We start from the raw sequence: 21,141 nt of genomic DNA on the forward strand, positions 1-21,141 counted from the left end.
CCAAAAAAAAAAAAAAAAAATCTTCGGGCGCAGTGGCTCAGGCCTGTAATCCCAGCACTTTCAGAGTCCAAGGCAGGCGGAACACAAGGTCAGGAGATCGAGACCATCCTGGCCAATATGGTTAAACCCCGTCTCTACTAAAAATACAAAAAAAAAAAAAAAAATTAGCCGGGCATGGTGGCACGCACCTGTACTCCCAGCTACTCAGGAGGCTGAGGCAGAAGAATCGCTTGAACCCAGGGGGCAGAGGTTGCAGTGAGCTGAGATCACACCACTGCATTCTAGCCTGAGTGAGAGAGCGAGACTCCATCTAAAAAAAAAAAAAAAAAAAAAGAACCAACCTTCTAAAGTCTGTAAGTCCCATAGACATCCACTGAGTTGGCCCAGTATGCCGGGCAGCATGGTAAACATTTGGCATACACAGTCTCAGTTTATCTTCTCTAGGACTTTGTGTATTAGGTAGGTATTATCCCCATTGTACAAATGAGGAAACAGCCCCAGAGGATGAAGAGCATGTCCAGGTGACAGCACTACTATGTGGTCATCCTCGTGACTCCAAAAGCTGTGGCCCACTGGCTTTGCTGTGCTGCCTGGAGTTCCTTGCCAAGGCTAAGGGTAAGGAGGAGGAAACCAGGGAGTGGCGCTCACTAATAGCGACAAACCCATCTATGTCATCTTCCTTCTGAGAAAGCCTGAAGTCAGTAACAGCCCCAGCATTCCCCATCCTCTGTGTTTCCCATGTCACAGGTCCACTGTTTAATTTTGCCTTCCAGAAAACCAGGCCTTGCTTCTGATTTGCTCCCTTCCACCACTGATTATGCACAGGTCAAATGGGAATAAAGGATGTAGCAGCACTCCAACTGGGAAAGAGCTTGGGGGATGAAGGTGACACTTCCACACGGTCCTCTAACTTGGACCTGCCTCTTCATTAGGAATCATCGTTCTGGTGGGCTTTCTCCGCAGAGTGCAGAGCTTTGCTGGCAGATCAATGAAGGATCAAGTCCGGCAAGATGCTGTTGCCTCATGTGGCCTTTCCTGAATTTGTGGGAGGACAAGGCTTATCTAACACAAAGAGCACTGGCTGTGAGCACCTGATTCCTGTTCCATCTTTGTCACTTCCTCTACCTGGTCGAGATTGCCAATTCCTCATTGGTGAAATGAGAGCATTTTTCTAGGTGATATCTAGGATGCCTTTTAATCCGCACATTCTGCTGAAAGAACAAAGGGATCAATCCATTGAATTTGGGTTTCATAGGAAAAAATAGTATTCAGAAGATATTCTTGGTTTACCAGAGCATCTTTCTTTATCTATTCAACAAATATTAGCCCCACAGAGAGGCCAGGGATCAGAAGGCATTTCAGCAGAGAGAACCACATCTGGGAGTGGAGGAACCACTGGGGCCTTCCAGGATGGTGTGAATGCAGTGGTCCACAGCAGGTGTGTGAAGGGGCAGGCACGGTGGCAGTGCTGCATACACCTCATTAAGAAACAAAGACTAGGCCGGGTGCAGTGACTCATGCCTATAATGCCAGCACTTTGGGAGGTCAAGTTAGGCAGACAGCTTGAGCTCAGGAATTCAAGACCAGCCTGGGCAATATGGCGAGAACCCATCTGTACAAAAAGCTACACAAAATTTGGCAGGTGTGGTGGCGCATGCCTGTATTCCCAGCTACTCGGGAGGCTGAAGTGGGAGAATCACCTGAGCCTGGGAGGAGGTTGAGGCTGTAGTGAGCCATGATTGAGCCACTATACTCCAGCCTGGGTGTCAGAATAAGACCCTGTCTCAAACAAAGCAAACAAAAACAACTTAGACGTAGAGACTTTCATCATCAAAGAGCCTATAAATCTTCAAAACCCTGGCAAAGTCAGAATAATGAAACTCACTAAAATCAGGATGCAGGAGAAAGCGTGAGAGGACTCATCTTTCTTATCTACACTGCCTAAACTTAAAACCCTATGTTAAAAAAACAATAAGTACTCTAACTTCCTAATGTTTCAGAAAACTTTTTTAAAACCTACGTCTTGTGTGTGAAGGTGCAATTTGCCTGAAATTTGGGTATTCCTTCAGTGTCAGTTTAGTTTCATTTTCTTTTGTTGAAGTCAAATGAACATTTGTCCTTTTATTTAAAGTACCGCGGAGAGAGTGAGTTCATTACTGTAGCGCATGCTCAGTGTATCCGGCCTGCCTTTCTTCCTCTGTGTATATTCACAGAGGGGTGCTGGGGTGAGGGCCAGGCGATGTCAGCAGTGGTTATTTCTAAGGGGTGGGATCACATTGACTTTCTTGCTTCTTTGTCTCTGTGTTGTTTGATTTTTTTATGATAAGCATGGAAATAATAAAGCCATTCTAAAAATTAAGCAAAAAGAAAAGTGTTAAAAGAGCAAACAAAACAGCACAGCCCTGTTCCTGGCTTCATAGGCAGCTCTCATATTTGTCCTTCCTTCTTCCACCCCACCTCCCACCTGGCGGCAGCCCCAGGGGACTGGCTGGTTTCCCTCCTCACCATCTCATTGGATGTTTGTTTGCATCCTGGTGACCGGTGCATTCCTGAAGGGATCTGAACGGTGAATGCAGGGCCCTGGAAGGCCCAGAGGCTGTGCACTGCCTCACTCCACATATGTTTGTGATAAAAACAGGGCTCAAGATGAAACTGGTCTAGGACGGTTCCTGCCAGTTTTACTGTAGGTCCAAGGAAGGCCCCTGGATGTATGGGGATGTATCTGGACTCAGATTTCACTGTAATTTTTTTAGTTCTGAGGAAAGTATGAATGCCAGTGTTATTTATTCACTGTCCAGTGTCTCAAGTTTGTTTTAGTAGTTCTTGCTTTGAGAATAAATATCAGAATTCTGTGAGGAAGGCGTTCCAGAAATAAAGCTGGCTATTCATGGCATGGTTTTCGGCAAATACCTTCCCTCCACTACGGAGGGAAACTCTGTTTACCTTTTTGAAGAGTCGGCAGAAACCCAGATTCACAGTTCTGCCACCAAAAGAAGAAAACAGTTGAGTTCAGTGAGAGGACAGACTCAGCTGATGATGGACAAAGGGCTGAGCTGTGCTGGCTAAGCATTTGATTTCAGGAGTTAAAAAAACGCTCTTTCTATGTTAAAGCTACAATTAACATTCTTGGATAGCTCTCAAACTAACTTAAAGAGGTAATCTAGATTTTCTCTTACCTAAAAGGACACTTAAATCTCATTTTCTTCAATAATTAGAATTTTCTATAAAATAAGGATAATACCAGCCAGGCACAGTGGCTCATGCCTATAATCCCAACACTTTGGGAGGTCGAGGTGGGCGGATCACATGAGGTCAGGAGTTTGAGACCAGCCTGGCCAATGTGGTGAAACCCTGTCTCTACTAAAAATACAAAAATTAGCCAGGTGTGGTGGTGGGTGCCTGTTGTCCCAATTACTCAGGAGGCTGAGGCAGGAGAATCAGTTGAACACTGGAGTACATTTGCGCCATTGCACTTCAGCCTGGGCGACAGAGTGAGACTCCCTCTCTCTCTCTCTCACACACACACACACACACACACACACGCACACACACACACAAAGGCAGCAGGGAATAATACCACCCACGGTGATTATTTCACTGAGTTGTGGTGAAAACAGATGAGATCTAATGAGATGATGATCTGAGGGTGGCTGGCCACGAAGCACAAACATAAAGCATCATGGAACGCTGGAGTTGGTGGATGTCTTTTCCAAGCAGCAAAGTGAGAGCCTTTGAGAAATGATGTGATTTGGTGGAAGCCGTTCCGCAAGTCTTTGGAGGCAACATGGCTGGAATCCAGCCTCTTTCCACTGAGCCGTCCTGCCACATCCTCAGCTGTTTTCAATGGTGCATCTCACGAGAACACCGCTTTGTTATTTTGACCTTTCTGGGAGAAAAAGCACAAAGTACAGCTCAAAGTAAATGTTTTCCAGCATATGGGCCTGAACGAGTTAGAGGTCTACTTCATGGAAGACGGACACAACATCTATGACCTGCGTGGGACCGGGGGTACACTACCTCTCTGTGCTTTAGTTTCCTTAACTACCTCATCGGGTTGGAGTTAAGAGGACTAAATGAGTGAATGTGTTCGGGGAGAGGTAGAATAGAGCCTGGCACATAGTATGTGATAGATTAATGCCGTTATTATTTATTGTTTACACACAAAAGTTGCACACCTGCCTAATGACTGCAAAAGAAAAAGGCCACAGATGGAAATTAGAAAGTTGTAGCTACCGTTAGGTCTGTGCCAAGGCATTTGGGATATATCACTAAGGCATCCACTGAGGTAGGGGTGGAGGGGAGCCAGAGTGCCTGGGAGGAGTTACTATTCCTAACGCTCCTATTTTCTCCCGAGAACTCACGGTCTTTGGGCCTAGCCCCTGGCTTATGACTGCTGGCAGGTTGGTGTGCTCAATGGCTGCATGGCCACACAGCATTTCTACCCAACTCCAGCAGAGCCCCGCAGGCATTGTGAAGGTGCTTGGGGAGTCTCCTAGGCTTGAATAGGAAGGAGCCTTGGAAGGTGCAGAGCTTCGTGGCTCAGCAGAAGATGGTCATGAGGGAGATCTGACCTGAACTTCCCCAGGGCAGCCTGGGAGAGCTTCCAGAGGCATAGGCTGAAAATCATGAGTCCTCCTGAAACTTCCTTTCACTGCCTTTGCTCCACACTGTGTCAGCCCCACCCACCGAGGGCTGACCCCCCGACTCTTCCAGACCTGTTCCCATTTCTCCTCTGCTCGGGCCCCCCAGTGCCTGCTGGTACGCTCACGTCTGTGGCTCACATTGCTGGCTCCTGCTGCTGCCTCCTACCCTGCTGGAGACAGGCAACATTGGGGCCAGCTCACATGTCACTTCCATGAAGCCTTCCCTGATCTCTCCTGCTGGGCCTTCTCTTCCCCTCTCCCTCCAGCTTGTGGTTCTGCTCTTCGTGGCCCTCACATGTGCACTTGTGCTATGTATTTCATTGTTTTGAAGCCCTCACAGCCACACAGGGCCGTCCTCATTGTGTTCTTCCCCCAGTGCTTCTCAGCCACTTGGGACAGTCCCAGGTGACCAGTCCGTTAAAGTCTGAAAACTAATCCACCTGTACCTGGAGGGAGTCTTTAATCCCAAGCAAGGGAATGAGAATTGGGATCTAATATTGAGGTACTACCACCGCCAGCTTGGCAATCCTTCCTCGTATCTATCTTGTGTGTTTATAGCTTCAATTTCAAGACAGAAATATCCACCCATCTGTTTTGTGACGCTAAAGAAGTATGCACACTGAATTTTGGGGATAAATCAAAAGCCGAATGCCACTACCTCCTGCTTACTTGTTTAAAGGTTAGCCTTTAGGATCTCTTAATTTCCATAACCAATAAAATGTGTTTCCTAATCCTTATTATGGCCAATCATTTCCACATATTGTTAGAGTCTGCAGATTACCTTGGCACGTTAATCCTGAGTTCTGTCATCCCAGGCAAATACAAATTCTCAGAACAAGGACTTAACGATGAAAATGTTAGTGCAATCCATCTTCCAGCTGCCTGACAAGCAGCTTCTATTCAGAATAAGTATAAATTAGCTAATGCTGAAGCAGCAGAAATGTTTAATCCCTATCCTGTGTCTTGAGTGATTCCTCCCTCCTCCCCCTATTCATTCAGATGTTAATTCTAGATCTCTGTTGCACTCAGGGTTGAATCTGGTAAATGCTAGTGGTGTGGTACCTGCAGGAAGGCATATATAATTTCTCTATCAGAGTGGTTTTAATGCCCTCTTTCCGTGGGCCTGATACGTAAGAAAAGATAAATGCTTACAGGCCCCAAAACTCTTTGAAGTCAACACATGCATGAGAAAGTATAATATCTTTTTAACTTTTAATCATTTTAGCCAAAGAGCGAAATCTGTTTTTACTGCTTATGAGAGATGGTGCTAAATTAAATACGAGGCAGCGATCTGCAGAAAAAGAAGTCCCCACAAAAACAGTGCTTCCCTGTGGGAAGCAAGAAGCGCTTTAGAAAGTTTAGAGCCGGGAAGTGATGGGGTGGTGGGGTGGTGGGCTGGAGACGGCCTGAATGAAGAGAGGAGGCAGAGACAGAGGCTGAGCGGCACATGGTGGAGTTGCCGTAACAAAGTAAGATGATGCTGGGGACTGGCATGTGGTCTGAAAAGCCCTTTCCTGGATCCCTGTGGGTGTGAGGGATTAAAGCCTACAGGTAAAGCAACCACAGGCCCCTGCCACACCTCCTCAGGTGCTTAAAGAGTTGCTTCTGTGTTCCCAGTTGTAAATGAGATCATCTTTGGTGATGTCTGGATGATAATAACCACTCTTTATTACACATTTTCTGTGTGCTTTACAGGGAGTATGTTCTTTAATCCTCCCAACATCCCTTTGCGGTAGGTGCTGTAAGTCATTTTATAGATGAGGAAATTGAGGTCTTAGAGAGGTTAGATCGTTTGTCCAAGACCAACAGCCAGGCAGTGGTAGAACTGGGTTTTGAGCACAGAGACAGTCTGGCTACAGAGCCTGTGCTTACCGTAACCACCATGCTTTTAAATAGCAATTTTTCCTAATGAAAATTGATAGTGTAATGTCCAGAAGGTTAGAATTAAAAAAATAAAAATAAAAAGGTCTCTGTCTCATGGATTCACCAGGGGACCTGGGGGAAATGCCCTTGATCTTGGTTTCCAGTCTGTAAAGGAACAATTATGCCATTCTTCACCCACCCTTCCTACAGATGTGCTTTGAGGATGAATGAATAGATTGGTCATCAGGGCTTTGAAAACCCAAGATGATTGAAGATGCCTAGTTAAATAATATAAGTAAATGAGTTTCCACATCCCTGCACAAGGCTCAGGCCCCCAAACTGGAGCAGCTTTCCAGCAAGAGCTGGTTTGAGATTTTCAAAGCAAATTTCACACACATTCTGTGTAAGTCCAAAACCAAAAGTTCCTTGTGGAATACTATTAAGGCATTTTTGCAGGAAATTCATCTGATGTCTGACTGAAAATCTCTAAGGCAAGCATGGTGCCCTTATGGGATATGGTTTCCAGCCTTTTGTCTTTTTTTTTTTTTTTTTTTTGACATGAAGTCTTGCTCTGTCGCCCAGGCTGGAGTGCAGTGGCGCGATCTCGGCTCACTGCAACCTCTGCTTCCTGGATTCAAGTGTTTCTCCTGCCTTTCCAGTAGCTGGGATTATAGGCGTGTGCCACCATGCCCAACTATTTCTTTCTGTATTTTTAATAGAGACAGGGTTTTACCATGTTGGTCAGGCTGGTCTTGAACTCCTGACCTCATGATCTGCCCCCAACCCCAACCTCCCAAAGTGCTGGGATTACAGGCATGAGCCACCGCACCTGGCTCAGCCTTTTGTCTTTAAGGACTAAACATTCTTCTCTTGTTGGCCTTGAAGTGGGAGTTTGGTAAACTGGGTCAGTTAATTCCGCTCTCTTAATCCTATACTTGTTGGTGGTCTTCATCTCTTCCACTTACTCTATTAGGCCCCGCACCATGGCAGGCTGATTACTGCAGTAGACTCCACACTGATTACCTTGTGATGTGTTTGAAGGGGTGTACAAAAGGGTTAATTTGTATATCATGAAACAAAAAACTTTCATCCTTTATCCAAACCAAAAGGAATGACAACAACCCAAGTAGGTAGTATTCTCGTGTATTTTCCCAGGAAAGTTTTAAATTCTTGTTGTAATCTGCAATGCAAGTAGCATTTTTAAAGATTTCAAGAGGCATAAATGGTCTTGAAATGTAGTCATAAAGGGAAGGTATTTTGGAAAAAATGACCTGAGAAATCATCTCATGTGAACATAAATCACACACACACACACATTTGTAGTCTTTGATATGGTAATCTTGTTTCTGAGAATGTATGCTTAAGAAATTATCCAAAGTCAGGAAATCAAGAGTTCATCGCATGGTTGTTTATAAGAGCAAAACATTTGAAACAGTCAACATGTCCCAGCTACACACATGCACGTACACATGCACATATGTGCATCCCAGAATATGCATTAAAATTAAAATTATAAAAGCCATGTGGTAACATAGAAATGCTTATTATACAAAGAAAAAATATATATAATCATGACACCATACCAGTTACACTGTATATTTTTTATTTCTAGCTTTGTTTTTATTTTGAGACAGAGTTTCGCTCTTGTTGCCCAGGCTGGAGTGCAATGGCGCAATCTTGGCTCACCGCAAACTCCGCCTCCCGGGTTCAAGCAATTCTCCTGCCTCAGCCTCCCAAGTACCTGGGATTACAGGCATGCACCACCACGCCTGGCTAATTTTGTATTTTTAGTAGAAATGGGGTTTCTCCATGTTGCTCAGGCTGGTCTTGAACTCCTGACCTCAGGTGATCCGCCCGCCTTGGCCTCCCGAAGGGTTGGGATTACAGGCCTAAACCACGGCGCCTGGCCTATTTCTAGGATTTCTATTCAGTTTGTTGTCTACTCTGCCTCTTCGTTTTTCATACTGTTCTGTTTATTCCTTATGGTTACTGTTTCTTTCACTATTTTCTTAGTACCTTAAACATAGCTCCCTAAATACTTTTTTCCCAGGTCGTTCTCAGGGTACAGATTCTGTTTGTTGTGCTGTTCATTTCCATGGGTCCTCTGTAAAATTTTCCTGTGAGCTCCTCATCTTCTCCAGTGGTTGTTACCTGTAGGACTCCACTATTCCCTGGCCTGGGAGGTGGCGATGTTGCTTTGCCTTTGCAAAACCCTAGGATTTTAACAGTCCCAGGCACGTAGTGGATTTCTGTACCATCTTCCTGGAATGGCTGACTGAGGTTGAACTGAGTATGAATCCTGAATTTGTTGAAAGAGTTTGCTTCCCTAGCAAGGGCCTAATTGCATGCCTGTTGCACCTTTGGGTTCAGCTCTCACAAACCATTAGATCCTGCTTGCTTTCTGGGACCTAAACTTCCTGCCCTCAAACTCTGTTGTGCATTAAAAAATAATTTATTGCCAGGCATGGTGGCTTTCGCCTGTAATCCCAGCTACTCAGGAGGCCGAGGCACAAGAATCGCTTGAGCGCAGGAGGCAGAGGTTGCAGTGAGCCGAGATGGCACCACTGCACTCCAGCCTGGGCAACAGTGTGAGACTGTCTCAAAACAAACAAGCAAACAAAACCCTTATGCTTTACCCATCATTTCCACATGTTTGTAGTGGGATATTCATATTAACCATAAGTACCTATTTATCTTTCCTATCTGCTGCCACTATATGAAAATATATATGGGTATAATCAGACTGGAAAGGAATTTGAAAATGGTATTTTTTTATGGGTAGAGAGAGTAGGTTTATTGTAACTCTAGTTTGCAAACACTCTGTATTAATATATTGCCTTAAAAATATAATTATAAGAATTACCTTTTAAACAATTCTCTTCTGTTTCAGAATGCATATACTACAACTGCTATTAATGGGACAGATTTCTGTACGTCAGCAAAAGATGCATTCAAAATCTTGTCCAAGAATTCAAGTCATTTTACATCTATTAACTGCTTTGGAGACTTCATAATTTTTCTAGGAAAGGTGAGATATCTTAACTAAATAAATAAAGGAGCCTGGGATTCTGAAAATTAAGCCACACAACAATTGGTTTGAAAGGGAACTATATTTCTTGAGTACTTACTCTGTAGTGGACTCTGTGCTTCCTTATCTCATTTAATCCTCAATCCCATGAGGTATCCCTATTTTGCAGAAGAGAAAACGAAGGTTTAATAACCTTTCCAGGGTTCTACAATAGGTAGAGCCAGAATTTTAATCCTACTCTTACTCTCTTACCTGTGATCAGTTCTACCATTCTGATTCATTCTTTTTCAGGTCTAAAATGAACATACTACTAACCTCAGAAAATGAATGTTTGTGGGTTTCTCAATAAGAATATATGGAAAGAGTATTGAAACCTGGACTGGGCAAGGTGGCTCACATGTGTAATCCCAGTATTTTGGGAGGCTGAGGCGGGAAGATCACTTGAGGTCAGGAGTTTGAGATTAGCCTGGCCAACATAGCAAAACCCCATCCTTACTAAAAATACAAAAATTAGCCGGGCGTGGTGGCAGGTGCCTGTAATCCCAGCTACTCGGGAGGCTGAGGCAGGAGAATCACTTGAACCTGGGAGGCAGAGGTTGCAGTGAACTGAGATCATGCCACTGTACTCCAGCCTGGTGACAGAGCAAGACTCTGTCTCAAAAGAAAGGGGGGCTTTCTAAAAAAGTTTTAAAGTGAATAAGCTTATTTTGGTGTTAAGTGAAAAAACAGAATAAAAAGTTTGTGAGATATTATTACATTTATATGAATACAAAAGCTAGGCACAGATAAAATAACATATAACCTTCCTACCCACCATTAACTGGGTTTCCTTTTGATACAGCTTTTCATTTTTTCCTCTATTTCATTCTGCCAAAATTTCTGACAAGCATTCTTTACAATAGTGCACACACACGTTGCACACATGAATGTATATTAAAGCATTACTTGTAACTGACAAAAACATCTAAGCAACTGATTCATAAAGATTTTCAACAAACTCTTCTTTTGCACAGGTGTTAGTGGTGTGTTTCACTGTTTTTGGAGGACTCATGGCTTTTAACTACAATCGGGCATTCCAGGTGTGGGCAGTCCCTCTGTTATTGGTAGCTTTTTTTGCCTACTTAGTAGCCCATAGTTTTTTATCTGTGTTTGAAACTGTGCTGGATGCACTTTTCCTGTGTTTTGCTGTTGATCTGGAAACAAATGATGGATCGTCAGAAAAGCCCTACTTTATGGACCAAGAATTTCTGGTAAGCAAACATTTCATTTCCAGTTGCAATGTCCATGCTCGCAATCTCAGTTTTGTAAAGCTGCACACACAAAAGAGGCTCATATCCAGCCTGTGTCTTCTAGAAGACTCTGAGGCTTCTACTACCCCAGAGCCTGAAAGTGGGATTTGGGCTGAACTCTCCAAGGCTGAACCCACTTCCCTTTCTGAGAACCTTCTCCCTGGAGAAGTGAAGCTGAACAAAAGTGCTGATCAGATGGATTCCTAAGTAGCAGCAGCACTTCTTACTCTGGGCAGAAGATGTCCTGAACACAGTAGTTCAGGTCCCTTTGGTGCTCGTGGCATGATCTAGCCTTGTGGGTGGTCTAGAAGTTTAACAGTTGATCTTTTTCTAAAGCATTTTTGCATCTCCAAGCATGATGTTCATACCCACTCTATTAGAGAGAGCACACTTATGTGCTCTTCTGTGCCAGTATTGACAGATCTGCAATTCTCGGGCCCTTTATTAGCCCAGGCACACCAGTGTGAGAAAAGCCACACCCTCAGCGGAGTGCCCATACTGTTTATATCTGGAAGTAGCAGGCAGCTGTTTGCAACAGCCTTTGCAACACAGTTGTTGCCTATTTGCCTTATCCTGGGTAGACAGGGATATTTTAACAGCTGAATCATGTCTCATCTCTTTTCCTTGTCTGAGTTATAGATTTTCATACTTTTCTTTCATTCTGTTGCCATTAAAATTAGGTGTTCAAGCCCTTTTAGCTTGAAACAGAGCATTGAATGCACTCTTTAGTTCAGCAGCCATTCAATTTTTTAAGAACCACTTCCACAGTTTATAATTAATGTATCCTCATCCTTCTCCATATAAAACATAAAAATACAATTTTTACTTCTTTTTTTTTTTTTTTTTGTGGAGACAGTTTTGCTCTTGTTGCCCAGGCTTGAGTGCAATGGTGCAATCTCGGTTCACTGCAACCTCCACCTCCTAGGTTCAAGCGATTCTCCTGCCTCAGCCTCCCAAGTAGCTGGGATTACAGGCATGCACCACCACGCCTGGCTAATTTTGTGTTTTTAGAACAGACGGGGTTTCACCATGTTGGTCAGGCTGGTTTTGAACTCCTGACCTCAGGTGATCCACCCGCTTCAGCCTCCCAAAGTGCCGGGATTACAGTTGTGAGCCACCACACCCAGCCAAAATACAATTTTTACTTTTTACTTGTTTATTGACTTCTTTGTATGTACTCTAAGGAAAGTGTTTATGATGGTGGTATGAAGCTAGCCAGGTCCCCATCCCCTGATTTACTTTCCCAGTTAAAAATCCACCTTGAAGTCCCGGCACTGTGGCTCACACCAGTAATCCCAGCACTTTGAGAAGCCGAGGCAGGTGGATCACATGAGGTCAGGAATTTGAGACCAGCCTGGCCAACATGGTGAAACCCTGTCTCTACTGAAAATACAAAAACTAGCCAGGCGCAGTGGCAGGCGCCTGTAATCTCAGCCACTTGGGAGGCTGAGACAGGAGAATCGCTTGAACCTGGGAGGTGGAGGTAGCAGTAAGTTGAGATGGTGCCATTGCACTCCAGCCTGGGCGACAGAGGGCAATTCCGTCTCCCTACCAAAAAAAAAAAAAATCCACCTTAAAATTTACCCCTTAAAATAGTTGTTTCAACAGGAGAAACTTTCTTAAGGATCCATTTATCTGAAATTTAAGGCCAAGAACTTGTAAATGGTTATCATTGGGACTCAGAAACCGATACTCCAGAATATGGCACTTTGACTCTGACCTTCTCCCAAAGTGCAGGATGAAGCTGTCATCTGAATGAAATTCCCTTATCTGCCTAAAGTCCAGACCCACCAAAGAAAAAAACAGCCTCTGGCCCCTTCCCTGAGTTTTCCATTAACTGGACTTATATAGCAGAAACAAAAACTAACTTCAGTCAACATACCTGGACAGACTTTTGTCACAAACCACTGTCTGCTCTGCGGGCCCAACAGACTTTGTCGCCAGCCATTAAGTATCCTTCAAGCTCATTAAACTCCCCTAAAAGTAATTTACCACCCCCTAAAAATCATCCACACTTCCCCATCCCCATTTCATGGTTAGACAATCACTCTGTGATTCTCCGCTGTGCTTGCTAATTTATATGCCATTTCTCCTGTTAATCTGCCTTTGTAAGTTAATTCTTCAGCAAACCTTCAGAGGGCAAAGGAGAAGTTTTCCCTTGGCCCCTACATTATCAACAGTGCAGACACATCAATACTCATCTAACTTGTTCTTTTGTTTCAGAGTTTTGTAAAAAAGAGCAACAAATTAAACAATGCAAGGGCACGGCAGGACGAGCACTCATTAAGGAATGACGAGGGAACAGAACTCCAGGCCATTGCGAGATAGATACCCATTTAGGGATTTGTACTTGGAAAACGTTTCTTTCTAAAGAACCATTTACAGAATAGAAGACAAGACCACTCGAGAAAAGTTAGTGGGATTTTTTCTTTTTTAAAGAAGACCTAATAAACTATTCTTTCTCATTGTCTGTGTCATTCTTGTTTGACCAGGTAACAATACTGGAACCATATTAGTTTACCACCTTTTTTTGGTACAAATTAGGACAGAAAAACTCTCTTAAAACCATGTTTATATGCATCAGTTTAAAAAGTACACTATATAAGAACTGAGGCAAGTCTGTAAGTGCATAACTAATAAATAAACCTTTTTAAGGATTTTGTTAGCGGAAATCTCTGGAATTTTTTTTTTTTTTTTAAAGGGACAGTGTCTCAGTATGTTCCCAAGGTTGTAGTATAGTGGCGACACACAGGTGCCATCATAGCTCACTGCAGCCTCCAACTCTTAGGTTCAAGTGATCCTCCTGCCTCAGCCTCCCAAGCAGCTGGGACTACAGGCGTGCCACCATGTCCAGCGTGGAACGTTGCTCTTATACAGGGTAGGACACTTCCCTACTCATCCAATCCTGGAAATATGCTGAGTGGATTCACTTTTCAAAGTACAGTTCTTAGATTTGGTGACAATAAAAGCCCAAAGTGTAAACTCTGACATTAACTACCACCTGAACTGGGCATGTACAGGACAGGCAGGAGTGTCACCAATGATTTAGTCGGTGCACATGCTCTTCCTTTTTTCTGAATACTCTTCCTCCTCTTTGCTAATGGCAAACTCCTACTTATTCTTCAAAACCCAGCTCTGATAGCATCATGCTTCTGCAATGCCTCTGAGCATTACTTGCCCTCTCTTCTGTCCTTTTCCTCCATGCTCTGATATGACTGTGAATCCACTTTCTTTTTGTTATGTCTCGCCACCAGATCACATTCCATGACGGCACACACAATTTATCTCAGAAATCCTGATACACAAGCACTCTTACGGCAGACATTCTGGAAGAAGTGGTTTTCAACCACAGCCCCACCTGAGAAATTACCTGGAGACAGATTTTTAAAAATACCTCTGCCCGGACCGCAGAGATTTATGTAGATGGGAGCGAGGGGAAGAGCTTTTCCTTTTCAAACCTCTAACCAAATAGAAACATTTTAACATGTTGATTGGCAGCCTCATGAGAATCAATCTGACTTAAATGGCAGGGCAGGTAGTGTGATATAAGGCTTCCGTCCCCTAAACTTTGAAGAGTCAAAGATGACAAGGACAGCCTGAGAACTCTGGTCTATTTTAAATGCAATGACTTTTTTCTTAAATGCCACCATTGAATTAGCTTGACTCCAATAGTTTCCTTTACAAGCAGTTTCCCAGAAGCATTAAACCTAGTCATTGTGACATGATGAGCTAATAGGCTTCACTTTTGTGGGCTCGTCAAAGCATGTGTATATACTCCTCATCTCTCGCAAAAAATGGACGGTTTTCGCCCCCAAACCTGATAGATCCAATCCTATCAGAAGACATGGCTTGGCTGAGACAATGTCGGAAAGTGAGAGTTACTAAGTTTCTTTTAGTGACTGCATTTTTGTCACTATGACACCTAGTTATTGTTTGTCCTTCCCTCTGTCAGGACTGAAGGTTTATGTTTCACCATAAACCGTAGCTTATTATCAAGCAGCACACCCTATGGCTGACCTAGCATATTTCTTATTCATATTTACCCTAAGATAGGAAAATTCCCCAATGCTCCTATCAATATTCCTAAAAATTATTTTAAGATTATTCCAAGTTGAATTTAAGATGAATCTGGGCCAGCTAAGTCACAGTGAAATAAGCAAGGGTCAGAAAATGATTTGAATCCTGTCATTTACTATGTGTAATGGTTTCCTAAGCCTCAATCTCCTTAAGCATAGAGTGCAGTGTTGTGTGGAGTAAATAAAATGTTAATGTACCTTGTAACAGTACCTAGGAAAAAGGTACTTAAAAAAAATCTGACCCTACCTATCTAGAAGCTAGCCAGAAAATAATCAGCCTGTGGTTCATATGAATGTTCAAAACAAAATATTTATTTATAAAAAATACAATGGGATAAGTTTATGCTGAGAAATGCAGCAATAAATACAGTTGAAGAAAACAGAGCAACTCTACATTGATACATTGGCACAAACAGGAAGAGCAAATGCATCACCCAGGCCTAAATGTCCACAGGCCACTTTTGTACATGCTCCTTTAGAAACACCACTCTGAAAAGATCTTGTCCGCTAGGTAAGAGAATGAGTACACATATAATCACAAATGCACACTGATCATGACTTTATTTAAAAATTAGCAAACAATACTGTAGAAACATTGATATGTAAATTTCTAAAATGCTGCATCTTAAATTTAGTTGGCAAAGACCACATTTAGCAATAAGCATGAGTTTAGTCTTCCATGTAGAAACCAGATACACTAAACTGTAAAAAAAAAAAAAAAAAAATAGTTTCTATTGTTTGAAAATACCAGTTTAATATAAGATTGTAAAAATGCATAGATTTTTGCATACAAGAACTGGCTGTACAAGAGTACTCCCCTTTCACAGTATTCCTTTTTACTTCATATGCGAGTTATTGATTATGCTGTAGGATTTAACTATTACAGCACTAAAAGGCAACTATTGAGGGAAGAGGCAGAAAAAGGAAAAAGGAATGTATGTAAGGCAATTTTTCTTAAAAGTACAATAAGCTTAATAGTGTTTTAGGAAGACAAGATAAAAATTACTCAAGGCTAGCTTGGTTCTCACTGAATAAAAACAATGGACTAAATACTGCGCTCCTTCTGTGTGGATCTAATAATCAATGCCTTGGTCGCTATATTGGTAATCTCTGGGGTAGTCATCCTGGTACTCGCCATGATACTCATCGGGGTATTCTGCCTGATAATCACTATCACTGATTTCCGAACCATTTGTTCCTGTTCCTTGGCTTCCGTTGTGAATGACAGGTTCTGTAGGAGCAGCACAGTATTTGGGATCATATACTTGCCGCCCAAGCCCATACACACTCATTCCTTTCTGGGAAGCAACTTTGTTGGTACCCATCTGTAGGGAAATTGTCGAGTTGTCCACCGGCTGTAATGTTAGCTTCTGATCATAGATGTCTCTTCTGGTACCTGGTGCTAACATCCCTGCCTGGTATTAGAACATAGTATAAAAGTTAAAACGGCAGCTAGAATCTACTCTTGTGAATAATTTATAGATTATAGAATTCACACTGAATATGAACAGCAGTACATGAACTTTCATTTGGTTCAGGGGTAAAGCTAGCTTAACCAAAATATCCTGATACCGAATCACTTCCAGGAAGCAATATTCATTGGCTTTTGAGCTAGGTGAGACCTTTCTTCAAAATCCTTGCTCTGCTATAAAATTACCATGTGGCCTCAAACAAGTAAATTTAGCTTTAGCTTTCTCAAATTGCAAAATGGAGACATTACTACTTACTCTGGATTTAAGTGAGGATGAGACATAAAGAATGTGAAATCATAATGCTTCCACACCACAAAGTTCCATGTGAATGCCCATGAGGACCACATACATTATCCGGGTTACCAATTTCACAAGTTTATAATATATTCAACAAAAACTATGTTGAGCAGATCTTAAGGACTTGAGTCTTTTCAAAAGGCTGAGATGCAGAAGAGCCAGCCACTTCACAGCCACTCCCCTCTTTTTCAGAGTACAGTAACTCATACTTCATCTCTGCTTACATCAGGCACACACTTCCAGGTTCAGAGTGGGTAGAAAAGTACACGTGAGTGGCAGCTATGAGAGACATAACGCCACACCTGGCAGGATGTGTTCCATAAGGGCGAAGTGATCAATCTCCCTTGGACTCACTAAGAAAATGTTTTCCAAACCCTATCCCAGCTGATGTTGGATGTGAGACCTGTCTGTTCTCAAATGGTTGTTGGAACTTCCTTCTGAGGTGCTGGTGATCTATTTTTAAGAAGGAAATATTTCTATCTTGGATGTGGTGTACTGGTATTTTCATCACGTTGCATTTCCATCTCCTTATATTGACACATCTAATAGGAATGCTAGTTAAATCCTTCTTAGTGGGACACCAGATAATTTTACCTATTAATTAAGGGTTCTTTAAAAAAAAAAAAAAGTCAGCATTTAAATGAGCAATATTTTACTTGGATTTTGGAGCAAGAACACTGTAATAAACGTATCTTTTTTTCTGCTGGCTAGGTAGAAAGAAGGCCAGCTGTTCTAACTGCCAACAAAAACCACGAGACACATCGTGCTTTTGCTGCTATCGAAAAGGTCTTTTGATTCTTTTGCTTTCCCAGCAAAGTCCACATTCCTGAAGGAATATACTCTTAAATAAACTATACAAAAAATGCCTACTTTAAACTTCTAGTTAATAAGAATAAGGTAAGTGTACTCTTGTACAAGTAGAAAAAGGTATTGCTTACCTGGCTGGCTCCTTTATTGGTGCCCATCTGCAGACTAATTGTGGTCTGGTCAAAAGGTTTGTCAGTTTGCATTTTGGGGTCATAAAGGTGCCTCCTAGTCCCATAAGCTGTCATACCTGCCTGGCTGGCACATTTGTTGGTTCCCATCTTTTAAGTTAAAAGTAAAATTGCACAAATTATCAGATGTCAACAATATACACAACACAAACAAAACTTTCCACGCTACTAAAAAGACAGAAGGGGCACAACTGACAAGTTACTGAGCTGAGGCTCCAGCCAACTCTTCCATGTGTTTACAAACAAATTTCAAGTGCAAACTTTAAAAAGAAAATTTTAAAGAAATTCACTATAGATAAAACCTCATACATAGCAGAATTAAACACACTTTAACAGGTGGACTGACACACTAAAAGTCATTACAGTGGCAGAATAATTTCCTCTGCTACTGTTTCCCCAGATAACCAAATTAAGAGGTACCAGCTTTGGTTATTTAAACAGAAGCAATCCTAGGCCAAGCAATATGCTGTTCTACTCCAGGAATGTTTTACATAAAATGTGAAAGCAAATGCCAGCTGTTTTCTCTGGGAGCTTGACAAGGACTTCTTTCAGTTTCAAAATCACCAACATTTTCGCCAGAAAGGAACCACATTTTATTCCTGCAACTCCCGTGTCCTTGGACAGAGCTGGAGAAAGGTGGAATGAGGAATCTGAACTCAGCAAAGTTCAGGGAAACAGTAATTAACTTTTCTTCCCCACTGAGAACAGTATGGCTTCAGGACCAACCATTACACCCTGTTCCACTGGTTAGGGACACTTTTCTGATGTTGGATCTTTTTTCTTTAAAAATAAGATGAAAGAAAATCTTTATTACTAAATATAAAATCTGTTCATTGAAGACAATTCAGAAAACATATATAAGCAAAAAGGAGAGGGAAAAAATCATTGTGATCCCACCATCCATTCACTGTCAACATTTGTGACTATCCTTTTAGCTTTTTAACCTATGTGTCTATGTATATATCTATAGATGCACATACACATATACAAATACATACGAAAACATGTGCAGTTTTCATTTTAAAACTCCATGCTGACCACAGTATTTGATGATCTGATTTTTTTCCCCATAACCTATCTTTTCAAACTCTAGTGTAAAATTTTACATTACACTTTGCTTTTATGGAATTGTAATTCAACCAACTGACTATTATTCTGAAATGTAGGTTTCCAGTTTCTCGCCACCGATACAATTTTGTACTGTGCAAAAACAAATCTAACTTGCACAGACTCAGTCCAGAAAGGGGCACTGTGTCCAGCAGGTATGGTGGCTTTTGGAGAGTAAAGCCAACAGCATTTAGGGCGTTAGCAATGGCGTTTCCATGACACTCTCCAGGGTAACAATGAAGAGAAGGAAAACATCTGAACTACGTATTTCAGAGGAATTTAAACTGACAAATTCTAACAGGGCTTGGCTGCTATATCATGATTTGGTATTGTAAATAAGTGACTTTGGCACTAAGGTTGTGTAAAAATGCCTCATTTGGTCAATAACATTAAGGAATTTATAAAGTACATTTCTGGCTGGGTGTGGTAGCTCACACCTGTAATCTCAGCACTTTAGGAGGCCAAGGCGGGCGGATCACCTGAGGTCAGGAGTTCAAGACCAGCCTGGCCAACATCGTGAAACCCTATCTCTACCAAAAATACAAAACTTAGCCAGGCATAATGGCTCATGCCTATAATCCCAGCTACTTGGGAGGCTGAGGCAGGAGAATTGTTCAAACCCAGGAGGTGGAGGTTGCAGTGAGCCGAGATTGCGCCACTGCACTCCAGCCTGGGCGACAGAGCGAGACTCTGTCTCAATAACAACAAAAAAAGCTAAAATAAAAAATTTAAAAGTGCATTTTTCTTTAAAAAATATAGACAATATGATTCAATTAAAAATTTTCATTTCCTGGGGAAATAACTGTCAAGTCAGGTGGTATACCTGAGGTTTCCTCTAAAAATGATCATTGTCTTATGGGCTTTAAATAGATATAAATTGTATAAACTATACCCACCCCCCAAGTACTATAGCACTTCCATCTATTCTTCACTTAGGAGAGGCTTAATATTTTGCATGGTGAGAATTAATCATATTGAATAAGTAACTGAATAAGCAACACCACATTACTTACCTGCAGACCAATTACACTTTGGCCAGCTTTTAATTTTCCTTCATCAAAACGTCTTGTTTGTTTTTCTGCATACTTAACTCCAATGTCAATGGTTGTATGGAATCCTTTTGTTTTAGCCTAGACAGAAACATGCACACTAACTGAAAAGGCCAACAGAGTTTCACAGAAGGAACAACAAAGAAATGATATGGTATAGACGAAGGGGCCCAAACTAGAGATAAAAAATATTTAAGGCTGTTCAGTGATATACTGCATCATTTGAAATGTGACTGTTCTAAGTAAGCTATCTAGTACGAGGCAGCTGATGTCAGCAGCCTTTCCACAAAGCTAATAATTACAGAAGAGACAGGCCCCGCCCCACCTGGTCTGCACCCCCATGAAACAGCAATGATGCAATTCATCACCAACGTGGTGGGAATCTGTTAACCAGCCATTAAAGACATGTACGTACCAGACCTGCTAGAGCCACCAGAGTAGTCTGAACCTGGGTCATGTTTCCATTCTCAAAAAGATCATTTGCTTCGAATATGTCATGTGGCTTCATACCATAAGCCTGAATAGCTTTAATAAAGTTGCCAATATTCTCCAACTATAAAGAAGAAGAGTTTTATAACTTCTGGAGCTAAATATTGACATTCATAATTTCTAAGAATTCTAAGTCTTCATAACTAGTTACAAGATGCCGCCCAGAAAGCTGTCTGACAAGGATTCAACCAAATACATGCTAAGCACGGCTCTCTCTGGAACAGGAAAGAGCAAGAAGAGAGCGTCTCTCTCACTGTGGGGCACATCATGGTCTTCATATTTTTAAGCGGTTACGTGTTTTCAGTTTTTGCGGGCAACAGCTTCCTTATATATTTTAAAAGGATTCTGTATCAGAGCTATCCAGGCCTGGAATTTTATTTGTCAAAAGGTATATAATTACTCATACTAATAAATAACTCATTATGTGTTTTCATTTTAATTTCAGAATAAATTTGTGGTTACTAAATACTCATTCTCTCATATCTCAAAACACATGTTCAAGACCAGTAAGTATCCCATTTTCCTTACTCATACACATTCATGAACTAAGGTTATGTCTGATACACTGTTCTGCAGTCCACTGTTAGTTATGTAGAATGCCTTGTTTTTTCCCTTATCCTTAAGGTCTGGGTTGCATTTCTCTGTGTAAGCTGTGTCAAGTCCTTTCTGAATGTACACAGACTAAATACAGGAAAACTTCTAAGCTAAACATAATAATTACAGAACTAGTTCAATAAGTAATATGGAACCATTAAAAAAGGGCAAAAAATTAAATATGCACAAATTTCTGCTACATCTATATAAAAACTGTAATCAAAAAGTTTAAAAAAAAC

General features: G+C 41.8%; 2 protein-coding genes across 10 annotated transcripts in view; one reads left to right on the top strand and one right to left on the bottom strand.

Annotated features, from left to right (window-relative positions):
- The window catches only part of SLC44A3 (solute carrier family 44 member 3), a 75,239-nt gene extending 61,761 nt beyond the window's left edge, over positions 1–13,478 (top strand). For all 8 annotated transcript variants that reach the window (XM_025378956.1, XM_025378927.1, XM_025378911.1 and 5 more), the window contains 3 exons: positions 9,397–9,534; positions 10,548–10,784; positions 13,047–13,478. In XM_025378956.1, the coding sequence (XP_025234741.1) occupies positions 9,397–9,534; positions 10,548–10,784; positions 13,047–13,151 (480 nt within the window). In that variant the 3' untranslated portion in view covers positions 13,152–13,478. The remainder of the gene's footprint in view (positions 1–9,396; positions 9,535–10,547; positions 10,785–13,046) is intronic.
- Positions 13,479–15,183: 1,705 nt separating this feature from the next.
- CNN3 (calponin 3) overlaps positions 15,184–21,141 on the bottom strand; it is a 30,676-nt gene continuing 24,718 nt past the window's right edge. The window contains exons 4-7 of one of the 2 annotated variants that reach the window (XM_025378987.1): positions 20,235–20,372; positions 19,784–19,900; positions 17,607–17,753; positions 15,190–16,314 (exon numbers count right to left, since the gene is read on the bottom strand). In XM_025378987.1, the coding sequence (XP_025234772.1) occupies positions 15,973–16,314; positions 17,607–17,753; positions 19,784–19,900; positions 20,235–20,372 (744 nt within the window). In that variant the 3' untranslated portion in view covers positions 15,190–15,972. Of the gene's footprint in view, positions 16,315–17,606; positions 17,754–19,783; positions 19,901–20,234; positions 20,373–21,141 lie in introns of both variants that reach the window. The other variant, XM_025378997.1, reaches the window with a different exon arrangement.

Source organism: Theropithecus gelada, chromosome 1, assembly GCF_003255815.1.
Source record: "Theropithecus gelada isolate Dixy chromosome 1, Tgel_1.0, whole genome shotgun sequence".
Classification (NCBI taxonomy): Eukaryota; Metazoa; Chordata; class Mammalia; order Primates; family Cercopithecidae; genus Theropithecus; species Theropithecus gelada.